Below are 13,559 nucleotides of genomic sequence, written 5' to 3' on the forward strand. Positions count from 1 at the left end.
CAGAAAGTGAAGCCAGGGACTACAAAGAGAAAAAAGAAACAGCACTCACATTCTAAACTGACCTAAAATGGCACTACAATTTCAGTCAACTATGAAACCACTGCCTTGCTACATACAAATACAGGGAGCTACTTTATCAATGGATTGATCAATGATAAAGTACAACACAAATACAGGGAGCTCCTTTATTAATTGATTGATCAGATGTTCCCACAGTGAGGCTCTCAAATCCATAAACTTCAGTCCAGCTTCCACCACCACTGATGGAAAATTTAGGATTCAGGTAAAGCACTGTCTCAAGTGGATTAATTTAAAACTTTGATTTATCCACTGCAAAAACCAGGTGTGAACATTCCACATTGTTTTACAAAGCTCAGGAATATTCTGGCTTTTTATAAATAAAGCATGTTCTGCAAGAAATATCATTGGCATTAAAACCAGAGTTTCTGTAGTCTGGTAAAACAGCAGCACTTTCTCCTCCAACACTGTAAGTTCACAGTGCAGTCCCACCTTTGTACTGGCAGGGCTGAATGGACACTAAAGCAGCCAGAGGGAAGAGACAGGGGCAGCACATGAGATGCTGATCCATTTTCCACAACACAACACCCAGTGCTTCTATTCCTCTAATCAGCAAACCCTGCAGGAAAGCTGGAAGCAGTGAGAAGGAGGAAAAACAAATCCAACAACTCTTCAGGCCTACGTCTGATTCTGTACCAGCAAAACTCTTCCAGCTCATTCCAGTTTTATCCATGGGATATTTATCACCACTTTTTCCAGCCCAGTGTAACTGGGCTTTGTGGCTATGGAAGTGTCCTTACTTGTTAACAATTCAGAGACAAACACTACCTGTAACACATGAACTAAATAAAGCTCTGCTCTCAACCTTTACTCAACATATTCTAATGCTCACAGAGTTTTGTGGACTCCAAACTGATTTTGGAAAGTATCTCCTTGATAAAAACAACCTTATGGGCTTCAGAGAGCTGTCATTGATCTCCTAAGTGAAAGCAGCCACATGTAGCTATTTTAACATTAGAAAATTCACATATTAGGACATGAAATATTTACTGAAAGCAATGGTCATTTCTCAGTTTTCTGAAGAATGAAAGATCAACACAATTCAACAATGGGGTGAACAAAATCAGCATGTTCTGACTGACAGTGTAGTGTATTTACAAATCCACATATTCAACACAACACTGAGAAAAATCACACTAGGAATGGAAGGGGATGACTGCACTTGCAGCTTTTGCAGAATTTGAATGTACTTACGATAGGACCAGATCAAATGGTGGTAAATATGTGAGAGTCAAAGAAGTTTTCCTTACACTTCCTTAGACATTGTTGTTACAAGCTGCTAAGATAAATTTTGCAGAAGACTAGTGCAATTCTAGACTTTAGCTGATTTAAATTACATTGCCTATATTTTAATCAGAAACAAGGATTTACACCTCCTGCTAGAAGCATCATCAGAAGCCATGACCCTCAGATTTTAACAATTACCCAGAGATTTTTTTTAAGCCCAGGATTATGTGAACTGTATCAACATAGGTATCACTAAACACCCAAGTGATATTTGCAACAAACAGCCCAACCTTTGCAAAAGAATAACCTTTTGTAAGAAATGTATAACACAGATGCACTGTAAACTAAATAAAAACTTACTAGAAGTATGCCACCGCTGTGGTTTGTCTCTGTTGTGGAACCCAGACCTAAATAAACTGTTAAACACTTAGTCTAAAGGTATGCCAAACATTTCTCAGAACTTTCTTAAGGTCTCAACAAAGAGTCAACCTTTTTTGCAAAATGAGGCCTAGGTTAAATATTTTATTTGGCTCCTCAAGATGGACTGAGAAGTTGGGCACTAGCTCCAGATCAGTTCTTGGACTCACATCAAACATTACCCTGTCATTTATCCAGTCAGTCAAAACAATGTTTTCCATCTAAACCTTTAATGTTTATGTCCTGAAAAACTGCTAATTGAATCCAGTTCTTGAAATCCATTTTTTAATCTATACCATCTAATTTGGAGATACTGAACAGAAAAGATAAGCGTTGAACAATGATTGCAGAATTAATCCCATAAACATTCAAGCCAAAACAGAAGACTGCTAGTTTCATAGAGCCAAAGAAAATTAAGATTAAATAGCATTTGTCAGTTTGAGAATAAACTTTTAAAAACACTGGATATACAGATTCTTTTAATTCCAAACAGTTTTAGAACTCAAGAGCCCTCCAACTGCTTTTCCAATCAAAAAGGGTAATCAAAACCACACAGATCACTTATAACTATTCCTAGGCAAGAACTGACAACATGTCAGCTGAATTAATAAAATTCATTGTTTTCCTTAAACATGTAAAGCTTCCTTACAACAAATGACCCTACGTGAAACAGCTCCCCATTAGCTAAAGCAGAAAATACCTCAAGCTGCTCAGCTGGAGACACAGGCCAATGTTTCCTATAAGCTTCCAATAACAGAACTGCTCCTCAGCGCCTGCCAGAGCTGCTAACCCTGGAACAGTCCTAAAAAGACAATTTTGCCTTCATCCCATGCTCTGCACATTCCCTTCCTAAAATACAGGATGCCAAAACCACCCAAAACCATTCCTTGGGGTTGTACCTGCTGCAGTTGGGGGCTGGCCACAGTGAGTAAAAGCACAGCCTGCTTCTGGTCACAGTCACACTCCCCCAACACACCGAGATTGTCACACACACAGTTTCAATATACGCTTAATCCTCAATAAAAATAAAATATGAAACGAATTGGAACACAAAACACAGAGGTGAGAAAGACAACTCCCTAGACAGTATTTTCCATGCTTTAAAATAAGGCTACAGACCATTTGTAATGTTTCAAAGATAAGCAAGTCTGAGCACTCACTGCTCAGGGAAAGAAAGTATTAAAGCAATAACCTGAGGAGAAAGCTACAAAACACTCGGTAAAAACAAGGCAGCACTGTTCCATGCAGCAGCAGCTATACTCATTTTAGGAGTTTTATTTCCAAGTGTAATATAGAGACACTCACAAATCTCCATGAAAACTAGATTACAAATCTAGTCTGAGTAATTCCAAAGTAAAACATAAGCAGATACATTTTACTATTCCTGTGAAACTAACATACTTGGATAAATCAGTATGAAAACACCTCTCTTTATTAGGCATTAAACTGGAGATATTGCTCACACACCTAAGGTAAATATAACAACTCTTTTAATATTTTTAAAAATATTTCTTTTGCAGGCTGCTTAGCTACACTATATAAAGATGGATATTTACAGTGAAAATCTACACTTTTCTAATTGCTTACCTTCGTGTACTGATGCTTCAGGACACACAGTATCATTTATGTGCTAGAGAACTTAACAATACTTTGAAGAAAAGAGCTAGATCCAAGTGTCCTGAATTTTTTTAAAGAAAGCTCCAGCAGAATTTCTAGTATTTTTTTCCTCTAAACCTGTTTATCTGGGATTTTATATGGAAAAGGGCATAATTTTAAGTATTTAAGACCAGATTCTTTTTCTTCCCAGCATGCAGGTGAACCGTTTTAATAGTATTTTAAAACACCAGAAGTCAAGTGGTCTGGAGGAGGGCAGGACAAGGCACTTCACCCAAGAACTGAACAATCATAGAAACACAGAATATGCTGAGTTGGAAGGGACCCACCAGGATGATCGGGTCCAGCTCCTGGCCCTGCACAGGACACCCCAAAATCCCTCCCTGTCCCTGAGAATGGGACCAAAGGCTCCCTGAGCCCTGCCAGCCTTGGGGCTCTGACCACTGCCCTGGGAGCCTCTCCAGTGCCCAATAGTCTTAGCTGAGGAAATCGCTTCAAAACCCCGACAAAACAACAACAATAAACAAACAAAGAGATCAAAACAAAGAGTGTGGCAGTTTCTTTCGAGTTTACACCCAGAAAACGAAAGGAAAATAAACGGCAAAGTTGGGGTGCGGTGGCTGAAGTTCGCCCAGGCGGCTGCGGGCCCCGGGCCGGGCGGGCGGCGGAGCCCGGACACGCCGAGCCGGGGCCGAGGGGAACCGAGCGGAGGAAAACCGAGTGCAGGGAAACCTCGCCCTCCCCTTCCCTGCGAGGCCTCAGGGGCCGCTCCGGCCCCAGGTTCAACCTCAACGACACCCGGAGGAGCCGCTCCCGCCCCCCGGCCGGGCTGGCCCCGCGCCCCCGGCCCAGCCTCACCTGTCAGCCGCAGCTTGACGGGCCCGTTCCGCCGGGCCCCCGGGTTGGACATGGCCCCGGCCGGGGCTCCCCCGCCGCTGCTCCGCCAAGGGCTCGGGGGAGGCGCGAATGGAGCCGGGCCGGGCGCTCAGGGCAGCGGCGGCCGCCGAAGGAGGAGGAGAAGGAGGAGAGGCCCGGATGTGCCCAGCGTCGCCATGAGCGGGGCCGGGGCCGCGGAGGAGGAGCGGAGCCTTCCCCGCTTCCCTCCGCTTCCCTCCGCTTCCCCGCCCCCGGGCCCGAGCACAACAAAGCCGGGACGGAGCCGCACGGATGGACGGGCTGGCGGCGAGTTCGGCTTCTCTGCTCTCCCTCCGTCCCTCCCTCCTGCCCCGGGGAGGCCCTGCCCGCCCTCCGCGCCCCGCCTCGGGTCAGCCTGGGGGGGGAACGGCGTCAGGTGGCGGCGGAGGCCGGGAGCTGCCGGCCGGGGAGGAATGGCCGTGTCCTGGGAGGGCTGGGGAAGGATGGGGGAATGGCCGTGTCCTGGGAGGGCTGGGAATGGGGAAGGATGGGAGAATGGCCGTGTCCTGGAAGGGCTAGGGAAGGATGGGGGAATGGCCGTGTCCTGGGAGGGCTGGGATGGGGAAGGATGGGGGAATGGCCGTGTCCGAGGCTAGGAAGGATGGGGAATGGCCGTGTCCTGGAGGGCTAGGAGGATGGGGGAATGGCCGTGTCCTGGAAGGGCTAGGGAAGGATGGGGGAATGGCCGTGTCCTAGGGGGCTGGGGGTCGGGAGGGATCGGGGGACTGGCCGTGTCCTGTGAAGGATGGGGGAAATCGCCGTGTCCTGAGAGAACTGGAGATGAGGAAGAATGTAGGTAATGGCCATGTCTGAGGGGGAGTAGGGGACTGGGAAGGATTGGGGGAACGGCTGTACCCTGTGAAGGATGGGGGGAATGGCCGTGTCCTGAGGACAAGTGGAGATCGGGAAGAATGTGGGTAGTGGGTAATAGCCATGTCTGAGGGGGAGTAAGGGACTGGGAAGGATGTGGAGAATGGCCGTGGCCTGGGAGAGCTGGAGATCAGGAAAAATGTGGGTGAATGGCCAAGGTGGGGAGGAGAGGGTGGCAGAGAGGTTGTGTGGGGAGTTGGGACAGGAAAACCAAGGGTACAAATGGGAAAAGACACAGCAGGAGAATTCCAAGGCAGGCTGAAATGGGTGGTCCCACACAGGAGTGCTGCCGATCCATGACAGTATTCCCCATGGCCAGGGTGTGACAGACCAGCCCTGGAAACTGTTAAACTTTGGACCAGTTTGGTTCTTATCTGCACTGTGTAGAAATCAACAGTTGGCTTCTCTGAACTGCCATTCGCAGAATAATAATAATAATAAAAAGCCTTGCATCCATGCCATGTTGCCTAATTTAACTCCCACCCTGTGGGAAAGGTGACCCTTTCCAGAGTTTTCCCAGCTCTGCAACACACTTCCCATGAGGAGAGCTCCATCAAAGTCATGGGCAGCTTTCTGCAGGGCCAGAGGGGCCTCAAGGGTGAGAAAAGCTCCCAGAAAAGCTACAAACGTTTCCACAGTCAATGTTACTTTAGAAGTTTAAGCTCTAACATCACACACCTACTCTTACTAATACCCTGCTGGTTTGGTCATGTCACTGCTCTGGCTTTTCCTGCTGAGGTAACCTGTGAATTGTTATCATGTGGGCAGTCAGAGATGAGGATCCAGCCCTGGATCCCCAGCATGGGTTGAGAAGATGGCCTGTGCTTCACTGAGTCCTTCCTGTGGCTTGAGTGTCCCATCCTGACAGAGCTCAGAGTTTGGGCCTTGTAATTCAAACCTGGGCATGCAACTGATTTTTTTTTTCCACTGAAGGCCTTGGAAGTGCAATGTGGTTCTCAAAGCTTTCCCTCCATAAAATGTGACCTCTCCTATGTTGTACGTAGGGACTCACGTCCTATTCCTCCCACAGTACCACAAGTGCCAGGTGGAGATTTGCAGTGCTTCCTGCAGTGGTGGCACTGCTGCTCCAGTGTCACTTCAGCAGGAGCAGAGGAATCCTGGGATCCCTTCCTTGGTCAGGGCTGTACCTGTCCCCTCTGCCACCAACTGTTTATCACAAAACCAGTAAATGTCAGACACCAACCTCCTCCACAGCACAGCCAGAGAACAAGGGGAAGCATTGGTTCAGTGCTTCACCACTGGCTCAAAAGAAGAGAATTTGAAACAATTAAACTCTAAGCTGCATTTACTACAATATACCTATGGATGTATGGCTTTACATTGCACTGAAACAGTTAAGAAGTTACTTTGTAATGGTTATGTAAATTCACACACACCCCAAAGACATTCCAGGTGTCCTGATTCTTGCATTAAAAAAAAAAAAAGAAAAATCAGCATTTGTAATTGAAGGTCATACTATTAAAGTTTCAATCTGTTACAAATTCACATATCCTTTTCTCAATCCAAGTATATAAAGCAAATGGCTGATGGTTTGAAAATATTGCAACATTACCTGGCCATGAACAGAAAAAGAAAAATATAAAGCTACTTTTCACATACTTAGCATATTTCTAGATTTATCCTAACATGATGATTATTCATTTCTGGGGTCTTGCAGTGCACTTTGGACCTAACATTCAATAATTCTGATATAATTTGACAAAAGTCCTTAATGTTGTATTAAACATAGAATTCTTTCTACATGTTCTTTTTCTAATGGATAACTAGTGTGTCAGACATTAATTGAAATGCCAATATTTAAAAAAAACCCTTTGGGATTAAATACAGTATTTCATTGTTCAGTAGTTATATGAACATTTTAATGCTTTCATTAAAAGTGTTTTTTAAAGGTCATGAAGTGCACTTGGTTTCAAACTGCTTTTCAGAAAGGAACTTGCTGAACTATAAATTTTTCTAAGGTTTTTGGACATGCTGCTCACCTTTTAGTGAAAACACTGTGATATATTGCAGTTGTTAGAGCATTAACTGACAGTCTGTGCATTTGGGTCAGCATATAAAATGTGCTGCCTGCAGGATGGCTGCTACTGCTGAGCATTTTTCTTCAATATGTGCCATATTTGATTTTATTTACTTAATTTTTAAACAACCAACGTGACTTGAGCACTGTGACAAATCCACCCCAAGTCCATCAGTGACACGTGGGGCAGTCCTGCAGAGCAGGTGTGTATTTAACAGGGGGACAAGAGGGGCTCCAGCTCCCACCAGCCTGGCAGGGCTGGGTCCCAGTCGGGTCAGGACCAGGTCCCCTTGTCCCTGAGGTGGGGACAATGACCTGGACCAGGCTCAGACACCCAGAGGCACCAGGTGCCAGCTGCTGCTGCTCCCTCCCTTCTCCCTGTCCTGGGGCACAGGGCTGTGCCTTGGTGTCCCACAGCTCTTTGTGTCCTGTCCTATCTCCCAGTTCTGTTGGGAAATGAGGATTTTCTCTCACTGTTCACTGAGCAGAGCTGCCAGCAGGATTTCAGCTGAGCAGTTTCATGAGGGACCAGTGTGGGATCTGCAGAGGAAGGGAAGCCTGGCAGAGCACCAGGAACTGCAGCAGTGCAGGGGACCAAAGGTGCTGGCAGTCCCTGGTGGTTGAAAGTGCTGCTTTCCCAACCCAGGAATCCTGCTGGAATGTTATGATCCAGAGGTTCTTGAGCCAGCACTATCCCCCAGATTCTCAAAATATTCTCAGATTAACAGAACCAATGTCTCGCTGATCCTGCTTTCACTTTCAGAAGCCAAGAGCTTGCAGCAAATTGTGTCTGTATGCAGCTCCATTTCAGGAGGTTTCACTCTGGCAGGGCTGATCCTGTGAGAGAGACAAGCAAATATCACCAGAGCTGCTGCAGAGCAGGCTGGTGCCACTGAGCACACATCCTTTCAGGATGAGGTAGCTGCTGGGATCCTCAGGGATGGGAGTGCCTTGCATCACCCTGCAGATCACTTTGGATGACAGCCTTGTTGGAATTGGGAATTCAATCCAGCTTCTTCAGGCAGAGCTTCACAGCTGAGCCACCCTCTAAAGGAGTGGAGGAAAGTGTAGGGAAGGGGCAAGGTCAGGTATCTTTAGGGAACCAACAGGGTGAAGAATCCACAAGGAGAAAATAATGTAATAGTTGGTATCATTGTGATATCATATCAGTGGTATTGGTGTCGCATGAGTTAACTTTTGAAGAAGTATTTAGAAATACAAAAATTTCTTCTGTTCCATGACTACACAAAAAAGGGCTTTGATTTCTTGAATTTACCAAGAGGAAGAAGGAGAAGGTTTTGCTTTTCCAGGTAGTTCTCAAAGGATTTAGTGATTCTGGACACCAGGAAATCTGTACAAACATCTTTAACAAAGCAGTGTTCATTTTCAGAAGAGGATGGCTGTATTTTTAGAGGTGAGGTCCTCCCCATCTTTAGAAATGGAAGAGTATCCTGGAAACTCATTCCTCGGCATGTGGAATGTGTTCAAAGCAAATCAACATTTAAGAATTACATTCCATTTCTTTCTGTATATAGGTTTAATCACAGCACATTCCTTCAGCAGTAATGAGAGCTGGCTGGTATTACATCACATTCTTCCCCAGTTTCTGTAAAGGTACCAAGAAAGCAAGAGATCTCTGCCCCTATTATTATGATTTTGTAAGTTAATTAACAGGTTAAAACTATTTTCCTGAGACAATAAAAAAAATTAAATTATCTGGATTGTATTTACTTCTGCTAGCCATCATTTACTGAATTTCCCAGAGCCTGACATGGGTGACATTATAGACATCAGCCCTGGAGATCATGGAGTTAAAGATGAGTTGATCAGTAGAGAATTACACCTTCATTTCTTCTCTCTCTATGATGTATTTCCATTGTATGTATAACTGATAATGCTAAATGCCTATTTTGCCACCTAATGGTGTAGTTCTGAGAAATAAAGTACTATAGCAGATTACATCTAGGCAACCCTAAAATTTTTTAATTGATCAGGTTTCATTTCATCTAGAAAGAGATACATTTGAAATATTTATGAAAGTCTGTTCCCTTTTTTATCACATCAATATTTTTCTTTTTTTTTGTAAAGCTCTGTTAATGTGACCAAAAAAAAATAGAAAAATGAGACTGTGAAGAATGATGAATGTTTCTACCAGCAGCTTTCTCTGCCTCTTTGTTAATTTACCTGGTTAACTCATACCCTTTCAAAGCATTCATCAACACCTTTGCTTGCAAGGGGCATTGTTCTCCTTGTCTGCCTCTTTGGCACAGGTTTTTCTTCTAAACCCTCCCTAAGCCAATCATAACTCCTTACTGTAGCTAAAGTACTTCCTGAATTCATTGCAGATCCATCACATTTTTGTCCTGTTCCTGAATGGAATTCTGTCCTCCCTGAGGCTTTCTGTTACCTTCCCTGCTGCTCTTCTGTGCTAAAGGAGCAAACCCTACTGCTGTCATGTATAAAATGCTTCTGCATTTTCAGGAATCAAGATAAGGAACAGAAAATTTCACCTTGTACAAGATTCCTTTTTTTCCCTTTGCAGATTATGAAAATTGTCAGACTGGAGGATTATTTGTGCTGCTGCTGAATGGAACAAACTACATGAAAGCATTGAGATGCACATGCTTAAATATCTGCTTTTACTCTGTTGCTGTTCAGAGACAAAGAGAGTTAACCCAGCAGAGGAGGACAAACCTATCAGAGCTGTGGGATGAAGAAACATGTCTAGACAGGGGCTCTGGTTCTCACTAAGGCTCCCTTTGGCATGCAGAGACAATGTTTATGCAAGAGGTCAAGAATCAATCCATTTCTCAAGCTGGAGCTGGAGATGAAGCTTTTCAGGAGAAGAAACTAGGAAGGAAATCTCCACCCATGTGCTGGCTCCTGCAAAAGGGGACAGCAGCTTGGAGCAGAGACACTGTGGCCCTCTGAGACAGGATGTGTCTTGGGGAAATGATGTGTCTCTGAAGGGAAATGACTGCAGCTGTGGCCACAAAAAAAATGCATGAGCTTCCATATCACAGGATTTTCCAGTGGTTAGTCACTAAGATAACTTCTAAGTCCATCCATCCAGAACAGATTAGTAACTGATGCACAGATATTCCATGCAGTTCTCCAGCCATGCTATTTCCTCATCATGTCCTGCAGGACAGCCCTATCCTAACGTGACTTTAGCAGAAGGAGAAAAGGGAGATTTTAGAGACAGCCTTTGAACATGGAATAAATAGATGTGTTGTGTTTTATTACTAGACAGGGGTTGAAATCTAATTTCTGGGAGGGTTAAATCGGTTGTGAAAAACCATGTTCTGCCTGGGCAAAAGGTTGGAGGTGGCACCCATGTGCCAGCCCAGCCCCTTGTGTAGCTCATGTCACCCAGTTCTGTGCTGCAGGATGTGTCTCACAGCCCAGAATCTCATGGCAGGTGCTGCACAGCATTTTAAGAGCCCAGCACACAGGACAGAGCCCAGCTTCAGTCTTCAAGCACAGTGATGTGTCTTAAAATACATTCCCTGACTTGTCTTGATTCAAAATCAATGGGACTCCTGACTTGCAGTACAAAATCAGCCTCCAAAATCTTGGACCAAAAAAAAAAAAATCTCTGTCTGAAGAATATTTCTTTTATTCTTCCATGATTTCTACTTATTTATCCATAGGACACTATCAATAAACAATTTCTTTTCTAGACTCTTGGACAATTGGCTTTGTCAAGTGCTCTGAGAGGTATGTGCTAAATATTCCAACTGAAATGAGGGAGCTTTCCTGAAAAACCACATGTTCCCTTGTGGAACTGCTCTGTGCAACTTTCTTGTGTTGTGAATGAAGCAAGTGTAGAATCTCATCTTTAGATTTCCTTGGCTGATACAAAGCAGGTTCCTAGAAGACCTTACAGAAGAAGACAGCTGGAAGCAGTCCTCTCTTAGTGAATGCATCAAGAACTTAATTTACTGCTGGGCCACAACATCTGTCTGCAGATAGGGTCTGATTCAACCTGACACTGTGTGTATTGTCCCAGAGCTCAGACAAATGAGGTGTTTTGAGGAAGAATCTCAGCCCAAGTAAGTATTTCAAGAGTTGACTTCCAGCACTGTTTTAAACAAGCCACATTATTTAGCCACTGAAGGAATATCAAACCTTCTCCAATCTTTCTTGTTCCCCGTGACCCAGCATCAATTTGAAGTAATTATTTTGTCATCTGCAAAAGGTGAGCTGTAAAACCTCCTGTATTGCAAATCTCTGAGTTGTAATTATGGTGGTGGTGCTGAGGGCAGGGTGCCACTGCTGGGATGCCAGGGGCTGACTCAGCCCTGCTGCTGTGAGCTCGCCCTCAGCCCCTGGTGATGAGGCACTGGCAGGTGATTGCCCTGTTAAATCAGCCCTGCTCTGCCCAGTAACACCCAGCTTGCACCACAACCTCTGCTTAGTGCTGTGGAAGAGGTAACAGCTGTGATACAGCTTCCAGCCATGCAGCCATGGCAAGCAGAGAAGATTTCCTGGCTCTCCAAAAGCCCTGGAACATTGTCTGATAAGCCTTGATAATTTGGCATAATTAGCCACTTCTCTCTGGCCATCATGACTTATCCAAAAATCCAGAGATGAATGTTCCAAGCTGTACAGAATTCCACGTGTCAGGGCTTATGATGAGGTTTAAGAGGAGCAATTTCTCCCATTCTGAGCTGTTGCAGGGACTGTGGCTGTTAGGGACAAATGCAGCCACAGACAGACAAGAGGCTGGCAGCAGAATCCTCTCATGTTGGCAGGGGCAGTGTAACCACCTAAAACAGCCCCCACCTCATAGTTCTGATTCTCTGTTTCTTCAAGCAAGTGGAAGTTTTTCCATGTGTGTCACTCAAGTTACTTCCAAATATTTCCTTTCAAGAGAAAAGATTAATTCCAGGAAATGTATCAAGTTCTAACAATGTTGTCTAGTCCTACAGGTAGTTGAATGTGCAAGGTTCAAACCCAAAAATAGCTCACAAAGCCCTAACCCCATGGGATGATTATTTTCTGCCATGGGGAAGCAGGCACTAAGAGTCAGATGAGCTGTGCAAACCACATCTACTCACAGTTCTGGGAATTGCTGAAAGGAGCCCAGGCTGTCCAGCTTTGGAAACTTCTTACATGAAGTCTGGAGACATTTATAAACACGCTGTGTGAAAACTAAATCCATAAATAAGCTCAGTCATGACACAAAAGCATTTGCAGGTTCAATAAGCTCAACAATCCCTCTTTTTTTTTAAAGAAATCTTATTCCTAAAACCTTCTGAACTGCAGAAATACCTACCCTATCCACAGGCTGTACTGGCTTCTTTTGTGCTTCCTTTTAACAAAATCACCCGCAAGACCACTGTGAAATCAATTTGAGAGGATTTAAGATAAAGTTATCTCTAAAAATACCTCTAAAATATTTCATTTTAAAAGCTACAAAGCAAGGTTTTATACCAGATAAGAACAGCACAGATATTTAAGTAGGTTAGTGGGTCTAGTGAAGTGCTAAAAGTAACCTAAAGCAAAATCTGTCACCATGTATCTTGATCATTCCTTTATTCCACTCTTGAAACCCTTTAAAATAGAACTGGAGGAAAGGTAATTTTCTCCTTTTCTTTTTATCATTAATATTCAGGGACAACATGTCTAATTAGGCAACGTGTCTAATGAAAGATGGGAGGGCTTGGCTCTTCAGTCAGATAGAATCACCCTGCAAGCAGGCACATCCAGCCCCTCTGTGCACACGTTCTCATTCCCTGACTGCAAAATTCAGGCTTTTTGGGGCAAATGTCATCTCTCATTTGTCCTGCAAAGCACTGCACAGTTTGGTTACAAGTTTAACAAACTCTTGGATTATGTTGCTAGAAAGACATTATGTTCCAATTTGGGTCTAATGCAGTGGGTTGGCTCTGAGGAAGGAAGCTCACCCTTTAGTTAAAATGGTTTTTGTTGGGGATTTTTTATGTCATGTTTATTTCTCATTTGCTTTTTTCTGTTTGTAACTACAGCACACTGGATTCTGTTGACAGCTGCAAATCCAGTGTGCAATACAGCAGATCAGATTTTGAGTCCTGCAGCAGGGCAGGACATCTGCATGAGCTCTCGGTTGTACTGAACAGAAAAGCTTTTAAAGACACTTTGGACAAAAGCTGCATGAGTGAGCTACTCTGATTTTTCTTAAGTAATTTCTAAGATCATTTGCTATTAAAATTGGATTTATTAAAAATTATTAGGTCCCCATTGCCAGTCTCCCTCAATCCCCTCTGTTTTGCCTTTCTGAGTTAGTTTACATCTTGCAGAGTTGTTCCACTCCCCCTCTGCTTACATTTTCCTTCCCTAATCCCTGTCTGGCCCCAGACTGCAGGTGTTGATACACACTCAAGTACAGATGGGGTAATAGCTCCAGTCTAAGGAG

At 44.2% G+C, this 13,559-nt stretch overlaps 1 protein-coding gene across 1 annotated transcript in view; it reads right to left on the minus strand.

Annotated features, from left to right (window-relative positions):
- The window catches only part of SMURF2 (SMAD specific E3 ubiquitin protein ligase 2), a 64,130-nt gene extending 59,379 nt beyond the window's left edge, over positions 1-4,751 (minus strand). The window contains exon 1 of the mRNA XM_064728228.1: positions 4,195-4,751. Coding sequence (XP_064584298.1) covers positions 4,195-4,246 — 52 coding nt within the window. The 5' untranslated portion in view covers positions 4,247-4,751. The remainder of the gene's footprint in view (positions 1-4,194) is intronic.
- Positions 4,752-13,559: the final 8,808 nt, after the last annotated feature.

Source organism: Zonotrichia leucophrys, chromosome 18 (assembly GCF_028769735.1).
Source record: "Zonotrichia leucophrys gambelii isolate GWCS_2022_RI chromosome 18, RI_Zleu_2.0, whole genome shotgun sequence".
Lineage (NCBI taxonomy): Eukaryota > Metazoa > Chordata > Aves > Passeriformes > Passerellidae > Zonotrichia > Zonotrichia leucophrys.